A 22,294-nucleotide genomic window follows, 5' to 3' on the forward strand; every position below is an offset into this window, starting at 1 on the left:
AACATCCCATGAATACATAATTACAACATCGTCTGAACTCGTAACTCATAGTAAGGGGTTAGAGTATCATCGCATGAATACGTAGTTACAACATCGCCTGAACTCGTAATTAGGGGTGAGCAAAAACCGAACCGCAAACCAAAAATACCGAAAAAACCGCATAAACCGAAACCGAAAAACCGAAATCGAAATGAAAACCGATGGTGCGGTTTTTAGTTTTGCAAAAACCGAAAATACTCGGTGCGGTGCGGTTTCTAGTCTCGCAAAAACCGCAAAAAAACCGTACCGCACCGTATATATATATATATATATATATATATATATATATATATATATATATATATTAAATGTTGATATTCGTAAGAACCAAAAACTTATGACAATTAAAATTTCTATAAATATAAATATCTATCTTATCTATCGAATGATGATTGTATATTTTTAAGCATACATTCAATGGTATTTACAATAACAAATAATGTTTATGACATTTTTTAACATTTAAATATGAAGAGTACAATATCATTTTATGAATATATTAATTGATATTATTGTATGTATTTATGAAAAAAAATATTATATTAAATTTGTATTATATTCAAGCATTACAAACATGTTGGATGAGTGGTTATGTAATTTGATTTCAAACCAAGAGGTGGTGGTATCGGTTTATCTCCAAAAAATGATTAGTACTCCTCATCTGATTCAAAGTAACTCGCAGAGTTACTTGAGTTTTAGTAAAAATGCAAAACGAAAACCAAAAAAAAAACTAACAAAAAACCGCAAAAAAAAAAAAAAAAACCGAACCGCATAAAACCGAACGGTGCGGTTTCTAAATTTCAAAAAACCGAAGTTGCGGTTTTCGGTTCGGTTTTGGCCAAAAACCGCACCAAACCGTACCATGCTCACCCTTACTCGTAATTCATCACCTACAGGTTATGGGCCTGCTGGTGTTTCCACTGGGTTGTCTAGAATAGTCCGTGGTCGCCATCTATACTCTGGTAGATGACTACATCGCCACATTGCCGGTTAAGGTTATGGTATCTTCTTTCATCCTACATCACATATTCATCATCATCTATTTATCTAATTATCATCACCTTTCTATCATCACCTATCTCTCATCATTTTATTTCATCACACATCAACTATTTCATCTACCCATGTTTCATCCGCAACATATTTGTCGATATAAAATAAATATACCGTTTAAATCTTTTAAAACATGTATAAAATCGTTCATCCAGCATAGACGGCAAATATTCAAATAATATGCACACATAGCACGTAATTTATATAAAATACTTCATATCTATGTGTAAGATGAAAGTAACTATATATACCATAAAAATCCCATAAATGCTTCCTAACTTCAAACCCCAAGGTTTACTTTACTAAAGCTTCATATTCTCGGCTCTCTGGACCTAGAAGGGTCCAGATCTATAACACAAACTTGCAAGAGGGGTTTGAGGCATTCAAAACCCCAAAGATGAAGTGATTCAAGCCCTAACCCCAAAATGGAATCTACACAATAGGGAAGGAAAGAGGTTCATTTTTGTACCTCAGAATGAAGCTCCTTGCTTGAATAACTCAGAACAATAACCTTCCTTGGTCCCTCTTGCTGGAACTCTTCTCCTTTCTTGCAAAATCACACCAAAAAGCTCAAGATAGCTCTTCCTCTCACTCTACACACTCAAGCTCGCTAGGGTTCTTACTTATGGGAAAGGTAGTCGCAATTGAAGGCCATAAGTGCCTTTAAATATGGCTCGGGCCCAAAGATTTAGGGTTTCTGCCAACAGCGTGGACTCGTCGAGTCGCCTCACCGACTCGTCGAGTCCATTCATTAATTCGAATCATCAGTCGCGACCTTACTCGACGAGTTGAGACGTCAACTCGTCGAGTCTCTCTTCTTAACTCAAAAGAAAAATACTTAAATTATGATACCTGGAAATCTGGATGTTACATTTTGTTTTTTTTTATTTCATAGATTTCTTCATCAACAAATGTTGCTACAATTAAACAAAAATAAATAATTTGCTAAAACATAATACAATAGGAAGTTTGTTCAAATTTAGTCATTGAACTTTTTAGAAGGAAACGAACTTTCGATTTTGTTTACATTTCGTTATCTATTTGCCACTAAACTATTGAAACTGTTCATATTTTACCCTTATGACCGGTAACAGTCGGTCATAAGGGTAAAATGTGAACAATTTCAATAGTTCAATGACAAATAGATAACGAAAAAAAGTTTAGTGACTAAATGTAAACAAAGTCGAAAGTTCGTTACCCTTTCAAGTCATTATCCCTAAATAACATGTATAAAATAAAGATGCCTCCATACATGGAATGAGGAAATAAGGATAAATATGTAAAACTTCAACGGGTGCTTGGGATTCCTTTTAGAATGACTTTCACTTTTAACTTTTCAAAAAAAATAATAAATAAATAAATAAAGTTAAAAGGTGTTTGGGTAATAGAAAAGTTTTTTTGAAAAAAAAGTTTATAAAAATCACAAAAATATGACTTTTAGTTATTTTACATGTAAAAATTAAACAAAACACTTTTTAAAAACAACTTTTGGCTTTTGCTCCTCAAAAGCTAATCCAAACTCATTTTAAGAAACTCCTTTTGCAAAAAATCTTTTTACAAAAAAAAAAAAACTTTTGATGTTGAAAAATAATCCCAAACACCCTCTAGGACTTAATAGGAAAAGATGCGCATCCGTTGTTTTCTCTATTAAGTCGTTACATTAAGTGAAAAAAATAATAAAAAATATAGATCATTCTGATTAGTAAAAAATAAGACACGATCTGAAACTGATTACCAAAAACAGTGAATTCAGAGTAGCCTCAACTCAAGTTAGTTAGCAAATATAAACTTTCACACTATAACATCATATTTTTCACACATGATTGATTGGTTTCAGTTTGAGCCTATAAGAAAGAAAACAGTAAACACGAGATCAAGGTTGATGGTGGTATGAATCGGTTGTTTGTTCGGGTGGTTGTGTATCATCTGATTGTCTAAACGCAGGAACATCCGGATAATACGCACTTCCTTCCTGCTGTTGCTGCTGACTCTCATTCCCCTGCACAAACACCGGAATATCATTCCCACTCCCATTCCCTTGAGTGTCAGCAGAGATTTCCCTGACATCCGCTATTCTTGCTTCTGTTGCCTCTATATCATTCCATTCCCCACTTTGATCAGGGTACACCAAACTCCTTTCCGACACCGGAATATTCCTTGAGTCACTAAGGCTCGCCTTATCCACATTCTTCACCGTTGGATGCACATGTTTCGTGAGGGGTTGCGTATCACCAGAACATGACTCGACTCTCTCCTCAAGCACTTGCTTTGTATTCTCCTCCTGCCTGCTGAAAAAACACAACTGCCACGTCAGCAACATGGGTGGGTAAGCAAATCACAATGTCCACAGAGCAACCAAGGTTATGCCCAGATAAACTATATATATATATATATATATATATATATATATATATATATATATATATATATATATATATATATTGGTTAGTTTCTTGAGTAAATTACATTTTCAGTCCCCATGTATACAACTGCTTTTGGTCCCAAAATGTTGGTCCTTATTTTGAAATTTCCTAATGAATTTGGTCCCTGCATTGACCAAGCTAAACAGCCTAGTTATTAAATATATCAAAATGACCATTTTACCCTTGGATCAAAATTGAAGAAATAGCATACAGACCAAATTTGTAAATTTCTCTTATTATTTTTTATTAAGGTTTTATAAAATTCAATATGCGCATATAACTTTTAATGTTTTTAGGGTATATTGTAAATTGAATTATTTGTTGATATATTAATTAGAATTATTTTATATATTAATATACCTTGCTATTTTAAAATACATTATTCTTTTATTATATACCTTGTACATGGTGTTAATATATTTCAGAATATAAAGTTATATTAATATATAAATAATTTCAGATTAATATATAATTCAATGCATAATATACATAATAATAGAAGATTTAAAAATCAGATGCACATATGAAATGTTATGAACCTTAATTCAAAACAAGAGAAATATACAAACTTGGTCCCTGTAGTATACTGCTTTTTCTTTTCCAGTTTTGGTCCAAGGGCAAACTGGTTATTTTAAAAAAATTTAACAGCTTGACTGATGACTTAAATGGCACAGGGACCAGAATCATTAGGAAAGTTAAAAATAAGGACCAAGTTTTCAAGATAACTTTTTGGGACCAAAAATGCAAAGAAATATCTATACTTAGGGACCAAAAATGTAAAGTACTCTAGTCTCTTAATAAAACCTTTTAAGTTGTAGTTGTAGAACATGAATGCATGCCAAAAGCTCTTGATTCTCTTTTCTCAGGACACTTTCTTTCTCTGTTGCCTCTTTTATTACAGCTTCAGCTTCAGCATCTTTAACCCTAACCTTCTCTTCAGCTCTCACAACAGCTCCTTCTAGAATCACTACACGTTCCCTAGCTTTTCCCAGCTCAGACCTCCATAAAAGCGCCTCTTGATGAGAAGAGTCTCGTTGTTTAATAAGTTGCTCTCTTTCTTTACTTAAAACCATTATTTTCTCTTCAGAATCTCTTAGCTATAAAAAAAACCAAAATTTCATTTTTGGTTAAAATCATCATATAACTTAGTATGCTTCTTTATGTAAACATATATAAACAAAAACCTTTGAAGTGTAAGAAATGGCTTGTTTTTCTAACTCCTTTCTTAAGCGGTCAACTTCTGAAGCTGCCAGTCTTCGTTGCTCATCCATTGTATGAGCTGCAGATGCTGCACTCTGTGCAGCATCTGCTGTTTCAGTTAGCTTTTCTGCTATCTCTTTTATTGTTGAATCCCTTGCACGAATATCCCTTGATAAATTTTGCAGCTCCTCATCTTTTACTTTTAATGTCTCCTGTAAGTAAAAATACCAAATTATATAAACCTTTGTTTTTGAAGGATTGATTTAAAAATACCAAATTATATATACCTTCATGATTGTCAAATCATCCAATGGGCCATCAGGTGCTTTGTTCAACACAGATCCCAAAGCATTTCTTCTTGCAATCTGCATGGCAGCTTCAATTTCTTTGGAGGATTCAAGGGCAGTTGAATTTGCAGCAGTCACAACAGCAGATACTGTTCCTAGTTTTGCAGAACTATTTCCAGCTAATGAGTTCACAGCCTCTTTATGAGCCCTTAATACCAGTTGTGTTGCACTGTTGTTTGTGTAAAGGATAAAAACATACATCAGTAACCTAACTTTTTTGTTAAATTTTTATAAAAGGATTGAATAACTTACTGCAATGTCGCCACCCAAGCTCTAGCTGCACCTGGAGTTTCTGCACAGAGGAAATATTCTTTTTTCTGTGGTGTTGCAATATCTAATAATATCAAGTCAGGGGAATACATGCAACAGTTTCTTTCATATTTGAGATATTGTAACAAAATAAATATGTGAATGAATGAACATTGCTGAATCTTTTTGTCATAATATTAGCATATGCAATACAGAAATAATGGTGGATACAAATAATGCAGTTGTCATACTTCGGTAGTCCACTGAAAGTTTAAAAAAAATGTATATATTAGATTAGAATCATGATAATCATCCAAGTTAGAGCATATGTATTTCAGATTCATGGCATGGTGTTCAGTAGTGATCTTACTGGAAGTTATAGGGTGATGTCATTATTGTGCTATTTGAATCAAAGACAATTGTTCCTTTGACAGTTGGATCGTTTCTCCTGATTCTGCAGATGATTATATTTGTTAGAAATAGGCAGATGCTTCAATGAAAGAAAGTATATGATCTTACTTGTATTCCATTTTTCCTGTTGTTGGGTCTAAGATTATCCATCTCTCATTCCATTTCCTCAGCTGTTACCATAAAACAGTTGAAGCTAGAGGTCAGAAAAACAGCTAAATAATAGTAACCATTATTCTTTTAAACTCATCACAAGTTAAATTATAATTGTTATATGTGTATGACTGTATGTATATATACATAGACACATACATACAGCTAGATTTGGTAGGTTGTTGGGTTTTTTAGCGTAGCAAACAAAAGGTCATTTTATTTCTATTTACTCTTCTTGCTCTACTGATCAGATAACACAGCAAGCTGCCTTTTTTTTATCTTAGCAATCTTTATCATTATCTTAAGTTTCCTGAATCATCTTTTTCTTCAAAGAAAAATTCATACTTGTGGATCACCAAATCTAGCTATCACATAAATTGATCATATAAGATCACAAATGAGAAAATAACAAGGCATAGAAGAACAGGATAATTATAGATCATAACTTCTTATGCTTGATTAATCATACACCATAAGATGACAATGTTAAACATTACAATAATTATTTGATCGTTTATCCCATGTTGCAAATCAAAACATGCACCTTAACACTTGAAGCTATTTTTTACTTGATTCTTCTTTAATGGTGCACGAACTTGGGCCATCTATGGTTATTTTCAATTGCTTACTGTGTTGTCAATTCTAATGATTATTGTGTCAAGCAAATAAAAGATATCAAGTCAATTTATACAAACGAATTGCTTGAATTATATGAACAAGGTATATAGTAGTTGTCAAAATCATGGGTTCATATAATGACCATGTTAGGATATTTAATATTATGTCAAGTTCATACACCTTTGAATGTTCTAATGCACCTAAATTTCAAGATTCAAGAGCGAATTTCAAATGCATGGGAGAATGATGAGACGCCATGAAATTGTTTCATTTATCAAGCAGTCCATTGTTCTTGATCTTGGGATAAATCTCATAAACTATAGCTTCCATCAAATATTTGGGGATTTAGAATTCTACTGTTTCCCAGTAAAGTTAGGGTTTTATTTCCCTGCAAGTCAAGTCATAATCCACAAGGCTTCATAATTTCCTTGCCACGGGATATACAGTTTGCTTAAACTATTGGAAGGATTCTCTTTCTATTGAGTAATCAATCTATCCCAAATTTGATTGTTTTCATCCCTCTCACGGCATTTAACTATATAAGAGTGTTACTTCCAAAATTGCATTCTGATCGCGAAATTACTTTAAAACCTACCCAGTCATCCAGATTTGATGCCATAAGGTAAATTAGGGAAGGAACAAAAAACAATCGAGCTAATTCTGTAGTTGAATAATGAAGTCAATTTCAAAGTAAAAGGGATGGAGAATCAATTAAGTACCGTTTCAGATCGCTTGAGAAGAGGACCCTGCAAGAGATTTCTACCCGACCCAGATGCCAATTGTCGTTTAATCTTATCCAAACTGGCCTCTGTGGCATTAACCACATCTCCATCTCTCTAATAGATGCAAGTAAAACATCCAAATTCGATCAAAACCGAACTCAATCAGAAAATCATGGAAAAGGACGATCCAAAAACAGGGAAGGAAAGAAACTGACCGGAGAAGAAGCCCCATTGGTAGCCATAGTAGTAAAGATAATTTGTCAGCTGGTCTCCTGAGGGAGAAGAGATGAATCCGGACTCAGAAATGAATGATGATTCTGGTGATCTTGAAGGGTGTGTTGTGTTAGGTTTATGACTTGTAGTTGTAGTTGTTAGTTTTTTCACACTTGCTAGATCGATATTCGATACCGTAACGGTGGTTCCTTTTCTGCACCGCAAGGGGGTGTTGTGCCGTAACAGATGGTGCTAATAATATATGTCGTGACTCGTGAGTCTAGTCATTTTTCTACAAAAAAGAGTTTCTTTACCAATTTAAATCAACCAAATTCTACATAAGTGTAGAATCAAATTGTGCCAACATAATTAGTTAAATTTGAGATATTAATAAAAAGTTAAAAATACTATTTTGTCAATGAAAACATATAACACATTTATGGTTCCACTTCACATGTTTATGTTACAAAAAACATAAGTTTACATCGTAAGAATCAATAATAATAATAATAATAATAATCAATAATTACTAAATGTATTATAAAAGAGAGAGTCTTTGAAAATAAAATGTCATCTCAAAATCTTAAATTTTATATGAGAGATGGATTTATAATAGATGAGTTTTAGAATCAAATTTTATTTGGAATTTTATATGACATATGGGTTCAAAAATAACAAACAAAAAGAATTATTGTACAACAATACCACCAAACATCATTTAGATTTAAAAATTGTGTGTGGATTTTATGTGATTTTAAGGAAAAAATGTAGGAATAGAGTTTTTGTGTATGTGGTTCCTGATTTGATTCAGAAGGGGTAAAACAAGGTTATGCAATTGAGATTGAAAGGGGAGAAATGTGTGTTTCATTGAAGAAAAAAGAGAGTTTGATCTTCTTGTTCCTTCACAAAAATACACATACATAATAACCTACATAATAAACATGATTATTTCTTTCATTTTTGGTAGCATGCAGAATATTCTATGAGAATTTTTCAATCTTTGTTATGTTTGCTTTATTCTGACAGATATTATTTAAGAATGTGCATTGATATTCTTTAAGAATGTAATTTCTTCAATTCTCACAAAATATTTGTTATTTTTTAAGAATGACATTACATATTTCCTATAATGTTCATATTCTCAAACAATGTTATGCGATTTGTGAAATTATATCTCATTCTCACCCATTCTCACATAATATTTCATATATGTCACTATTTTTATGGTTGTAGTTATTTAAGAATGATTTTAATTCTTAAAAAATGTTATTTTTGTTTCACGTAAATTCTTCATTCTTTAAAGAATGAAATCGAATGAAGAATCACATATTAGAGAATGAAATCGGAATGCATTGATTTTTATACTTGAAATTAATTGGAACTTGAAAAAAAAGGTCAAATATGAATCTAAGAAAATCTCCCTTTCCATAATTCAAAAAATATATAAAAAAATCTATATTACCCTTTAAATGGTTTAATTTAGAAAGTTAATATTTTTTATTTAAAATATAATAATATTCAATTATAAATCACAACCGTTGACATTGAAATTTTAATGATTAGTATTGAATTACACAGTTACATATTATATTTGATTCACATGTGATTCTAGCTATATATATATATATATATATATATATATATATATATATATATATATATATATATATATATATATATATATATAGGTTTAGGTTCAATTGAAAATAAAAAACCCTAAAAATCATAAAATGCATAAAAAAAATACTTAGAGATTACAAAACTTTTTTTTGACTTTATAAATGAAAAAATCGCAGGTTTTTACTAAAATTCGCTTAAATTTTTTTGAAAAAAAACCAAAAAAAAAAATCGATTTTTTTTCAGCGAATTTTAGTAAAAACTTGCGATTTTTTCATATATAAAGTCAAAAAAATTTTTTGTGATCTCTAAATATTTTTTTATACATTTTTATGAGTTTTATGGTTTTTTTGTTTTCCATATAACCCTTATATATATATATATATATATATATATATATATATATATATATATATATATATGGTTGGGATCAAATATGAATCCTAAGTATTGTGTGAATGTGTAACTAAATTGTAGCCATTAGATTAAACTAATAAATGATTATGATCTTAGGATACATAGTGTTAACATGGGGATAACATACACTATATAATTATAATTAATTAATTCTAACATTATTGGCTAAGAATAAATGTGGAATTAATTATTTTTTAATAAATTTTTTAGTCAATTTACGGATAACACGCTTCATAAGGGAAATTATAACATTTTATCATAATTTAAATTTGGAAGTGTCATGTAATCTAGGCAAGGTTCTAAAAAGCTCGCCATGGCTCCGCCATGGCACGCCACGACTCCAAGGCTTGCACCTGCCGCCAAGCTTTGCCAAAACGCCGCCTTAACTCATATATGTGTATAAATATGAATAATAGTTGAAAATACATATAAAAATATTAATTATATAGAAAATTGCCGCCTTAAGTCACGCCTTACAAATGCCATGACTCGCCAAGGCTCGGAAAAGCTTGAGGCTTGACATTGCCGTCAAGTCACGCCTTACGTTATTTAGAACCTTGAATCTAGGTATACTTCGTTTTTTCTATCCGTTATCTGTCATTTGAATTCTCATCCACTACATTCTTGCTAACATAAATCAAATTAAAACGATTTCTTTAGAAATCATGAACATCAACAAAAATTAAGAATTAAAGGTAGACGATCAAGTTTGAGGCTTCGAGATAATTTCAAAATGAAGTTTAAAATTACATCTGATTTCGTTCACAAATGCATCTAATGCACCTTTAACTTTGGGGTTCGAAAAGGATTTCGTAGCTCTACCACCGAGTTTGTTATTTACTGTATTCTTCAAGAATGAATATTAACAATTTAGTATTGGTGTAGGGTTTTTAGTTTTTCATTTTTAAAGGATTAGATGTTACAATCCATTAAAAACATACAAAAAACATCCTAACTGATACTTACAAAGGTTTATTCTACAAGAATTTTGGCATATTGAAAAATATGATTTTTAAACAGATGATTCTTCAAGAATATAGGTTAAGAACCTAACTTGTTAACAGAATATGGTTTTTCATCTCTATTAACAAAGTAAGGTTTTCAGTTTTGCTAATAGTTTTACTTGATTACTTTTTGATTGTGTAGAAAAATATAGTGAATGATTTGTTAAAATAACATGTTCGTAAGGTTAGGTTTATCTGTTTGTATGTTTGTATGGATGTGGTTTAGAATATTTTATTCTTGAAGGTTTAGGGCTTTTAGTTTTTCTATTTTTAATAACGAGATGTTAAAATTCATTAAAGATTTATATACATAAACTTTTCCTAATTTATACTTATAAACGCTTATTCTGTAAGAATTTTGGTATATTAAAAAATATGATTTTTCAACATTTGATTCATCAAGAATGTAGGTTAACATTGTTGTTGATAGAGTAGTGCTTTCATCTTTGTTAAAATAGTAGGGTTTTTGTTTTTCTAAGAATTGTACATGATTACTTCTTGATTACGATGAAAGAACGATCGAATGTAATATGTTCCTATGGTTGCGTTTATCAGTTGGTATAGATTTTATTTAGAATAATTTTTAAGAAAGACTAACACATTGAGCAAGATCTATTCTTTTAGAATGTGTTTGGCTGTAAAAGTTGTAACTAGTTTCATCATATTGGTTAAAAATTATTGTGATGTCAGAATTATTATTTGTTGATAATAACAAAACATTATAATGTACTTTGAGCACATTATACATTCTTAAAGCATGTAACAGTTAGTTTAATCCACATGTATATGAAAATGATTTGTAATTTGAATAAAATGTTAATTATTTGGTTTAATTACCTTACAAATACATGCATAGATTTACTGATCTTATCATTCCCATAGTGTACTACCTATTACAAATACATGCACATACTTATTTACAATAATAAATATTTTTTGCGTGTGATATTGGAAATTTGTTTGACAAATCATTCTTTAATAACAAATGTATTACATTATAATGTATTATTTAAGAATATACACAACTATGCTTGGACGTTACTAAGAAAGAATGAACTTAAACAATTATATAATTATTTTGAGATAATAATATAAAATTGTTGAAATTGTAATAATCTTCTTATAAGAAAAGCAAGATGTGCAAAATATATAAAAAAATGTAACAAAGACATTAAAACAAAAATCTCTTTCGAATGAAACCAAAACTTGTATGATTATTTGTTCTTAAAAAGACAATTTCTACTATCATGATCAACATTACTTGCAATTTTAACAATATCTCTTCCTCTCTGCAACTCCAATTAGAAACATTTATTTCTTATTTTTCCATCTTTGTTAACGACTTACACATCCTTCTTCCTAATACTATATGATTTTTGTATTTCCACTACCAACTTCTTATATTTTGCTTCGTTGTTGACCATCAAATGCTTTAAAAAACCATCATCAACTTTGCCTTTCATACTCTTAAATAGAATAATAATGTGATATATATATATATATATATATATATATATATATATATATATATATATATATATATATAGCTTTATAGTTCTATTATGTTGTTAATAACATTAAATAAATTCTTTAATAACAATCTAACATAACCATTAGAAACCAAGATTATAAACACTATCACAATCTATAAGAATAGAATAAAAACTATGAGTATAGAGAACATTATTAAAGAATGTGTTTTAACAATATATTATCATATATTTTTCTAGTAAAATTGGTAATATAAAGACATTCTTGATAAAATATGTTAAGCACTATCACATTCTCTAAGTATTTGATAACATCTTGTAATAATGTTATTACAACTAAGAATATAGAGAAAATTCGTGAAGAATGTAGTTAGAGATATGGTATCGTATATTCTTTCAGTAAAACTGATACTATAATAGACATTCTTGAAGAAACTGTAGAATAAACACGCCCAACTGAAAAACCAAAACCCAAAATCAAAAATACTTTTGACATAAAAAACAATCTATCAGAATAAACTTTAATAGTAATAGAAAAATTATTAAACAATACACAATAAATGTAAAGAAAAAGAAACCAAAGATTACATTGCTTCACTATTTTGGAAATCTTTAGTCTCGTGAACCATGTTGCACGCAATATCCATATGAGATTCTTCATTGGGCATATTCTTAAAGAATTTGTTAAATAAACACGCCATAATATGTCATCTTCTTCGTTACACATGCCATCCTCTTCTCCGAAACCCTAAAGGTATTAAAAATAGATGATAATTGATAGTTAGCTTTATTTACTTCTTTTTATAGTTTATTTTAGCATATTTCATCCATAATCTAGTTAATTTTCATGCATATTTTCCTTTTTGTTATTTTATGAGTATTTTGGGCACTTTCTAGTTGCGTGAGCTTTATTGTAGATTTCATGGAGACTAGTGGAGCGGGAATGTTCGGGACGTATGGAAAGCGATGGGAATTGGTGGAAAACAAGGATCTTAGGCTTGATGGGTGGTGGAGATGATGCATGGAGCGAGCCTGATGATTATTTGAAGGCTTGGAGAGAAATAAACATTTAAATTTGCAAGATGCGGGAGTATATTCAAGCATGCATAGATTATTAATCGGGCGAGTTTACGAGCTATGAATCATTTGGAGAAGCCAAATTGGGCTTAAATTGAAGAAAACTTGAAGAAAAATGGGATAGGAGCTGATTGGGCTCGCACTGGGCCAAGTGGGCTAAGCTATGGAGGCCCAAAACCTCAAAGATGCTACATTCAGGGACCACCCGCGCAACAGCACGCGGGTCGCGCAACCTCCTGCAGGGGCAATTTCGAAAATCCATTTGGAAGGCTATTTGAGGAAGGTTGGTGCCCATATTTTGGAGACTCTTGGACATCCGATTTTTGGAGATTCTCTCTGGAGTTTTGAAGACTTTGGAAGGCCAAGAACACTTGAAGAACATCATATTTTTACCTCTTGATTCTTGCTTAATGTTTGGTATAATTTTCTCTAACTTTGTTTCTTTGGGTTTAGCCATGCTTGGCTAAACTAATCTTGGTTGACTTTTTGTTGAATCCTTTGAACTTTTGTTGAATGTTGAAGAATCCATGAACTTGTTCTTAAATCTTTATGGAAATGTTTTGTGCTTTATCATATTATCACTACTAGTATGTTTTTATTCATGAGTTTAAATGTGTTTGTGGTGATTAGTTGGCTAATTTCTTGATTAAGTAAAGGATCCTCAAATTAGCAAGCAACAAATGATTTTTGTGTTGTTTTTACTTCACACAATCTTAAAAACATTTCCTCCAACATGGTGGTGAAAGCAATTGACCCCTCTTGGATTTGGTGACTTTTTGGTTCTTAATGCTAGTTGACTTTCACTAATTACATGCTATTTGGAATTAGTGACTTTGACTAAGGAAATTGTTATGAGCTTTTCTAGCCATTTCAACAATTAAGAAAAGTCTAGGTAATCTCAAGCTCCTTGGATTACTATAGTCAAATTAAGGATTTAAATCAAAGTATTGCACCATTGGATTCTAATGATATGTTCATCAAAAGTCAAAGTGAGGAAACTTTAAGTCAACCATCTCTCCCTTATTGATTTTACATCAAACTCTTATTTTTGTAGCATTTGTCTATTTAAATCATAGTTAATTCTAGTTTGTTTCAAGTATTTCAAAACACCAAAACCCCCCATTTTATTTATTGTCATTTTACAAGTATTTTTACAAAGAGATTTTTCATAGAGTTATAAATTGAACCAATCTCCGTGGATTCGATCCCTTTACCACTATATACTATTTTAGTGTGTAATATTTAGGGTTATTATTTGTGCTGGCCTCGACAACCACCAATAATACTACCGCCAATCCACCATTTGTGATCATCTTCTTCAGAGGCCAATATAAAACGCTACCACCATTATCTTAAAAGCCATCACAATCTTAAGTACCCACCTGCAAATCAAAGGCAAAACACAAAAACATAGATAAAATAGGATCATATCATCAACTTCACTTTCATCATCTTCATATCTCCATCTCGATAACACAAGTAAAATAAAGAAAGATCATAACTGTACAAATGAACAATGATTTTAATAAAAAAATCTTCTATTAAGACTAATACAATGGGAGGGAGATCAATACAGTGAGGCAAAATCATAATCTATAACGTATCTTGATTCCCATTCCTTATTTATCGGATTGTTATTTTTGTAAAAAGAAATTAATTCTTTGCAAAAATAACCCTTATGAAATGATTGGACCACATTTTGTCATACATTCACACTATATTTAAATTATATATGAACCTAAGTCTCTATATATATATATATATATATATATATATATATATATATATATATATATATATATATATAAACTTTATGCTTTTTCAATTAGGAAGTGATCGTAAGAGAATAACTTGTTTTATTAATAGTGAGGGTTATTTCTTATATAAATAGAGATACAAAAGTGACATAACCTAATCCCTAATCACTAACATCCCTCGCAGTTTGACCGGAATGAAACGATCAAACTGAAGAAAAAAACATAGATGTAGATAGCGACAACGATGGTGGCAGGGCTCGAGCGATGACAGCTAACAACGACTACTCGTAGTAGTCGAAGAATAAGAGAGAAGAAGCGATGACCAAAGACCGTTTTGTTGTAGAAGAAAAAAAGAGTCAGCAGCGGCGAAGATCATGAAGTTGGCGAATGAGGAGTCTGGAGAAAGGCAGCAAAAAATAAAGAGAGGTCGAGTTGCGGCGGATAAAAGGATCAGAGGCAGGGGTCATCCGAGGAGGAGATAGAAGGCTGGTAGGTAGATGTCATCCAAGGAAGAGACAAAAATAGACGAGGCAATAGAAGAAGCCAAAGAAGGAGCTCCGATTTAAGGACGACAACTGTATTATTATTTAAGAGGAAAAAGACAGAATAGGAAAAATATTGAATCTAATTAAGGCAACTCCGACGACTATTAAAGAAGGTCGTCGATGGTGAAGGACAACGACTATGGTTTGTGGTCAACAGTAAGGTTTTAACATATAACTCTAATATCATATAAGAAAATATATCGATTGATTAATAGTAAGGGTTAAACAATAAAAATACAAAAGTGGACTAACTTCGACTCTAAAAGTTAAATTCTAATCACTAGAATGATTTGATTTTTTATTTTATTTTGCATTTTTTTTTGTAAGTTAATGAAATGTTTTAGTTATTATTAATTTAATATTGATTTTTTATTTGGTAAATCAAATGATTTAATTTAGAATTATTAATATATGTATTTTTTAAAAAATAAATGGGAGATGAAAGATGGACGAGGAGATGAAATGAAAATGGACATGACAAGTAGACATGTAAAATGCACCCCAACGACGCGAATATGAGTTTAAAAATCCAAAAAAGAAAGCCCTAATTGAATCGACAACAGTGAGCAAGACAGCAGACCCGTAAACCCCCTCGCCGATCGCCGGCGACTGCTCCGCCTCTGCTCTATTTTCGCTTCTACCCCTATCGCTTGCCCCGGCGTCTGTTTGGTTCTCTCTGCTGTGGGCATCGTCTCTCCTTGTGTGACGACACAGGTTGGTTTGCATTTTACAAGTGGAGTATAATGTTTCTGCACTGTTAAAATTTAATAGCTAATATGTATTTATTCATGTTACGATACGCAATTCCTGATAATTGATTTGAAATACTTACGAAAATTTCTTACTCTAAAGCTTCTGATACTTATGTCATTCGAGAATTAGTACTTTGATTGAACTTGTTACCGATTGTTGAGCGCTCTCTTAATTTTCTAAAAAATTCCGAGTCAGACTGCTCTCTACTTTTATACATTCTGTAGATAAATTTTCAATTGAGTTGATTTAAGTGTGGATCAGATGCCAGCTTGGATTCTGTCTGCTCCATCTTATATAAAAATATAATGTGTCAGATCGGATTGAACATTACACTTGAAATGAAAACAATAGTTTTAGTTGTTTTAGAAACCCATATAATATTCGATAAACTCCAATAATAATTCTTTTTCTACAATTTGATTATGGAAATCAGATAATGGAACAATCACCCATTGAAGGAAATTCTTCAACACCATCAACTCCAACTACTGCACCTCCTTCAGTTGTCAGCATTGATTCAATGCATGGCTCTGACCTAGAAAATCATGTTAATTCCCATGGCTATGTTGCCTCCATCCCTTCACTTTCATACAATGTGCCTCCAAATGCTTATAGAAACTCTGACTCTGAGAGCCCTCGTCAATCATCATCCACCACTGTTAGTGAATCCCCCTGCACTTATTATCTTTTCTTCTGCTTGCTTCAAGTGTTTTAACTTTTAACCAATTACTTCGTTACCCAAATATTGTTGCAAACTTTTTCTGCATATTGTCAACTAACTTTCGATTATAGCTGCAGGAAATGATAAATTCACCAGGCTCTTCACCATTTCCAAGACCTCAAGTTCTTGGTGTTTCTTCATCTTCATATAACATTCCACAAACCGACATTCCTTCATCCGGTGGTCATCAGTCCACCAAAAAAAAGTCAAAGCAATGGAGCATCGAGGAAGAAGTCGCATTAGCCAAAGCTTGGGTCGATGTTTCAAAAGACCCAGAAATTGAAAATCGGCAACAATCCGATTCATTTTGGAGGCGAATTCTTGAATGTTTTAGCAAACAATTAGGAGGTACTGATCGAACTGTCCATCAAATGAATTCAAAATGGAAGAACATGCACGAGAAGATGAAGAAGTTCAACGATATCTACAACAACAAACTGACACAACGCCGAAGTGGTCAATCAGAAGCCGATATATTGCTGTTAGCACAAACCGAATACAGGAACCTTTTTAAAAACAAAGCGTTTTCTCACGAGGCGGCATGGGGGATTATCAAAGACAACCCTCCGAAAAAGACGAAGACATCTGAATCAAACACTAACACTACTTCTGTGGATGACAAATTTCCCGAAGAGGATGAAGGGTTTAATGTTGAACAGCCGCAAAAACCGCAACGAAAGGGGAATAAACCGGCATCGTCATCCTCTGAACAACAACAACAACAAAGGGATGAACAACTGGTAAGGATCGTTTCTGAATTTACTGAATTTAGTAATGTTAACAAACAAGATGTGGAGGATAAAAAACGGCATCGAGCGAAACTAGAGGAGTTCAAGGCGGAGAAGTTACGGATCATGGAGGAGGAAAAAGAAGAGAGGGTGCGAATGATGCGGGAGAAACGACAGGATAAAGATATGCAGTTTTATCTTCGACCGCATGATCATTTGGCTGGGGCACAGTTGAATGCAGTATTAGCACGCAAGCGTGAAATAGCACAACGTTGGGGTTGGGAATGAAATGTTTTTATGTACTTTTTAGTGAAATATTTAGTGTGTATTTAGTCTTGTAATTTCTGTTTCTATATTTAATGAAATGTTATCATAATTAGTTTAATATTTTTTATTACTTTTTTTTTTTATTAAAACAAAGTTGTGGTGGGTGCGAGATGGAAAGATGATAATTTTTTGTGGCAGCGCGATGGTTTTGAGATGGGACGGAAAGAGAAAAGTTGATGATGTGTTCTTATATGGTCTATGGACATGGTGATGCACATTGAAAAATGTAATAAAAGATGGAGGTTGTGATATGAAGCTAATGCGGTAATGAAAGATAAATTATCTGTATAACACAGCTTAATATGGACACTTGACAGTTGACATGCATATAGAAACATTTTTACTTATTATTAAATTAGTTTTATTTTCATTTTATTATTATACATAATAAGAGAAAAGACACATTGTTTTAATAATTTTACTTATTATTAAATCAGTTTTATTTTTATTCTATTATTATACATAATAAGAGAAAAAGACACATTATTTTAATCTTCCAAAGCTTTTTCCAAAATGTTAACTAAGAATTTCGTAGGTATTACTTAAAGAAATGGCTATATGTACGATATGGGCCCAATGGGCCATAAGTGGTCTCCCATATTTTTCATTTTCCTTTATTTTTACTTTCATTTCCTTAATTTTTACATCATATTTTATGGTAAAATTTATTTTAATTTACCACTTAATTTTAGCGATATAAAGCTTTTTTTTTATATGCTGAAAACCTTAAAGATTCCTAACATTGAAGGATTAGACTTTACTTCAAATATATCTTTCCACCATCCCACATTGTTTTGGGTACGGAGATAAAGGAAGACAAACCTTTAAAAAAGACAAAACTGCACAAATGGTCCTTATGGTTTGTAGAAAATTGTCACTTTGGTCCAAAAAAGTTTGGACTAGCACCAGTGGTCCAAAACTTTCATTTTGTTGCGTCTTTGGTCCAATCTGTTTTGATTTTTTTCAAAATGACGGATTTGTCCCTGTTAATATGATTTTTTTTCTTTTTTCTTATTCGTTTTTCTGATTTTCAGATTTAAAAAAAAATAGAAAATAAAAATAAAAATCTCTCTCTCTCTCTCTCTCTCTCTCTCTCTCTCTCTCTCTCTCTCTCTCTCTCTCTCTCTCTCTCTCTCTCTCTCTCTCTCTCTCTCTCTCTCTCTCTCTCTCTCAACATAACCCAAAATACACCATAATTCAAAAGTTCTTCAAAAAAAAAAATACACACTTACAAAACAAACAAACTCATAAATCTAAAACATTTCTAGAACTAATTCTATAATCGATTTGTTGGTATGGGATAGATCAAGAAACATGAATATGAAATCGATTTGTCTTCAAAATTATTTCTGGAACTAAAAAACCCAGAAAATGAATATGAAATCGTATGTCCCTCAAAATTATTTCTGGAATTAAAAAACCCATAAAACAAATCTGTAATCGATTTGTGTGTATGGGATAGATCAAGAAACATCACCCATTTGACAGGATCCACGAGACAACATTTGGTTTCTCCCTAGAAATATGATTGTAAGAAAGATCAGTAACCTTAATAGAAAACTCAATCGGTTTCAACACACCATTAAAATCGATTTACAGCCTAATCGAGCTCGTTGTAAAGGTGGAAACACTGGAAAAAACAACGATTAGATCTCGGCTACATGAAGAACTCGAACTCTTTATTACCACCGCTGGAAACCATAGTTGCGCCGCCTGTCCAAACCATAACACCGCCATCTGATGAGAATAGTTTCCATGAAACCCTATCCGCCATGAACATCCCAGATCTGTTTTTGAGGGAGTAGCAGATGAAGAAGCACGGTTCGTCGGTAGATTTGAATCAGATGCACGAGAAGATGACTTCAATGAATTTTTTGTTAAAGTCGTCCCTGATAACTTTAGTACCAGAGTAGATGACTTCAATAGAAAGAAGCTTTGAAGCGGTTGATCTAGTGAGTAAAGCTACATATTTACGAGAGAGAGAGAGAGAGAGAGAGAGAGAGAGAGAGAGAGAGAGAGAGAGAGAGAGAGAGAGAGAATTTTATTTATTTTTTGTTTTTTTAATCTGAAAATCAAGAGAGAGAGAGAGATGAATTTTTATTTTTATTTTCTAGTTTTTTTTTAAAAAAATCAGAAATCAGAAAAACAAATAAGAAAAAAGAAAAAATCATATTAAAGGGGCAAATCCGTCATTTTGAAAAAAATCAAAACAGATTGGACCAAAGACGCAACAAAATGAAAGTTTTGGACCACTGATGCTAGTCCAAACTTTTTTGGACCAAAGTGGCAATTTTCGACAAACCACAGGGACCATTTGTGCAGTTTTGTCTTTAAAAAATAAAGACAAATAATTTTTTTTTTAAATAAGTTGGGATGGAGAGAGTTTTTCCCTTTCGGTCCACCACATAATTTTTTGTATTTCTTCACATCTTCATTTTTCTCAACACAACACATGTAAATTATATCTTTGTCAACTCACTCAACCCACTTTTCATGTCATTCTTTATATTTAATTAAATTAGAAAATATAAAACACAACATAACATAACATTTTTTTTCATTAAAAAATAAACTTGTGCTAATTCAAAACAAAAAAAATCTAAAATCTAAAATTATATTAAAATTAACATTTGATTAAAAAACCACATTGCAAATAAAAAATACACGATAATTATAAAACACAATAATTAAAAAAACACTTAAAGATAAAATAATTAAAACCCTGAAACAACAATTAAAATTAACTAGTTTTCTGGAGTTGAAATGTAGACATATTTAATATAATCAGTAAGATCGGATCGAAGTTGTTAGTGAGTTTCATCATTGTGCAATTCATGTAGTATTTTTGGGTCATAGATTTCTTTGTTGGGGGGGGGGGGGGGGGGGGAATGGGAAGGGGAGGGCTGATACACATGAGATATCACAACACCCATATCCTGCAGTATCATATTGTATAATATAATACAAGCGTATATTACATTTATTGTTTTCTTCCCCGTCATAGCTCGTGCAAAATTTTTTAATATGTCCCAACGTACTTTAAGGACTCCAAAAGCACGTTCTACGTCTCTTTTTGCTTATTCTTGTGCCGCCTTGAACCGTTTCTTTTTATCGGTTACAAGATGTAGATATGCCTTCACAAATACATCCCATGTTGGTATATTTCATCCGCAAGATAGTAATCATGCTTGTAGTGTTTGCCATTCAAATAAAATGAACAATCGGGTCTTATTCCAGGATATTTATCATCAAAAAGTGGTGATTGGCAAATGACGTTCATATCATTATTCGAACCGGCTACACCATAATATGCATGCCAAAACCATAAATCTTGTGACACCACTACTTCTAGTATCATTGTTGGATATTGATGGTCACCCATCGTGTATTGGGCTCTCAATTTCGTTGGACAATCCCTCCAATTCCAATGTGTGCAGTCAATGTTACCAAGCATTCCAGGGAATCCATGTCTAGCTTCATGTGTTTCATACAAAAGTTGAATGTCACTAGAACTGTTTAAATTTTATAGAACAATCAACATATGTTGTAGCTAAAGACAACTCTTCGCGTTCCACCCATTTCTTTAACTTCTGACGGTTTGTATAGTTGTGCTTTTTCTCAGCAACCGGTTGCAACTCCTCGTTGGTTTCTTCTTCGTTTTTTTCGAGAACCATGTCGTCACTAGAACTGTCAAGTTCTATGTTTTGAGCATCATGGAACTGAAAATTCTCGGGTTGAGAAGATTGGAATTGGGTTTCTGGAACCCATTGAGAAAACTGATTACATGGATTATAACTTGGTTTTTCTTATGCAAACCTAAATGTGTTGTAAGATTGTTGCACTAGGTAATATTGTTGTAGGTAGTTTTGGTATGGCAGATAGTTTGGATTTTGAAATCTTGAAGAAGAAAATTGAATATCCTAACTTAAACCGCTTTGTGTTGATTTTTCTTTGGCTAAAACCGGTTTGTTTAGCTTTGCCTCGTGAATCTATTGAATGTAACCGAAAGAATTGAATGAAATGGAAAATTTTTCAAAGAATTGAGTGTGTTATCTTGATAAATGATAAACATTTTGGTATGTTTATATATATGTTTTTGTATTGTTTTTATTAGAAAAAACAGATGAAAGAATTAAATGCAATTGTTCAATCAATTAATTCAAATGCACTTTTGGTATGTTCAATAAAATTCACATGTTAAATGAAAACAAAATAAAGGGAATCATACATGGAATCACATGCAAACGTTAAAACAATTCACATGCATTAACATCGGGTTCACCAAACCGCTGAAATTCCCTTCACAACTCAACCTGCTGAAGTCACCGAGAAAGGAATTGCATACCAGTGGTACCACTGCATCCCAGTGGCCAAATCACTTGTGACTCTGTTTTCCCTTAGGGATATAGTTTTTAATCAAAGAACCAAAAACC

The 22,294-nt window shown here is 31.9% G+C and overlaps 2 protein-coding genes across 6 annotated transcripts; one reads left to right on the forward strand and one right to left on the reverse strand.

Annotated features, from left to right (window-relative positions):
- Positions 1–2,791: 2,791 nt before the first annotated feature.
- Positions 2,792–7,662, reverse strand: SWAP70 (Pleckstrin homology (PH) domain-containing protein). Of its 2 annotated transcripts, none has more exons than XM_079030122.1 (10): positions 7,428–7,662; positions 7,210–7,326; positions 5,831–5,892; positions 5,682–5,765; positions 5,543–5,574; positions 5,315–5,396; positions 5,003–5,231; positions 4,700–4,927; positions 4,320–4,612; positions 2,792–3,377 (listed from the first exon to the last, which is right to left on the reverse strand). In XM_079030122.1, the coding sequence occupies exons 1-10, from the start codon at positions 7,452–7,454 to the stop codon at positions 2,966–2,968; spliced, it is 1,566 nt and encodes a 521-aa protein (XP_078886248.1). In that variant the 5' UTR covers positions 7,455–7,662; the 3' UTR covers positions 2,792–2,965. The 2 variants fall into 2 exon arrangements, with proteins under 2 accessions (XP_078886248.1, XP_078886247.1); XM_079030121.1 differs by having other exon boundaries at positions 2,792–3,380; positions 7,428–7,661.
- Positions 7,663–15,828: 8,166 nt separating this feature from the next.
- On the forward strand, positions 15,829–17,919 carry LOC145092203 (uncharacterized). 4 transcript variants are annotated; one of them, XM_079030124.1, is made up of 3 exons: positions 15,829–16,046; positions 16,519–16,743; positions 16,884–17,919. In XM_079030124.1, exons 2-3 carry the CDS (start codon positions 16,522–16,524, stop codon positions 17,820–17,822), a joined length of 1,161 nt encoding a protein of 386 aa, XP_078886250.1. In that variant the 5' UTR covers positions 15,829–16,046; positions 16,519–16,521; the 3' UTR covers positions 17,823–17,919. The 4 variants fall into 4 exon arrangements, with proteins under 4 accessions (XP_078886250.1, XP_078886249.1, XP_078886252.1 ...); XM_079030123.1 differs by having other exon boundaries at positions 15,830–16,046; positions 16,878–17,919; XM_079030126.1 differs by lacking the exon at positions 16,519–16,743 and having other exon boundaries at positions 15,830–16,046.
- Positions 17,920–22,294: the final 4,375 nt, after the last annotated feature.

The sequence above is a fragment of the Lactuca serriola genome, chromosome 3 (genome assembly GCF_051521515.1).
Source record: "Lactuca serriola cultivar US96UC23 chromosome 3, Lser_US96UC23_V15, whole genome shotgun sequence".
NCBI lineage: Eukaryota > Viridiplantae > Streptophyta > Magnoliopsida > Asterales > Asteraceae > Lactuca > Lactuca serriola.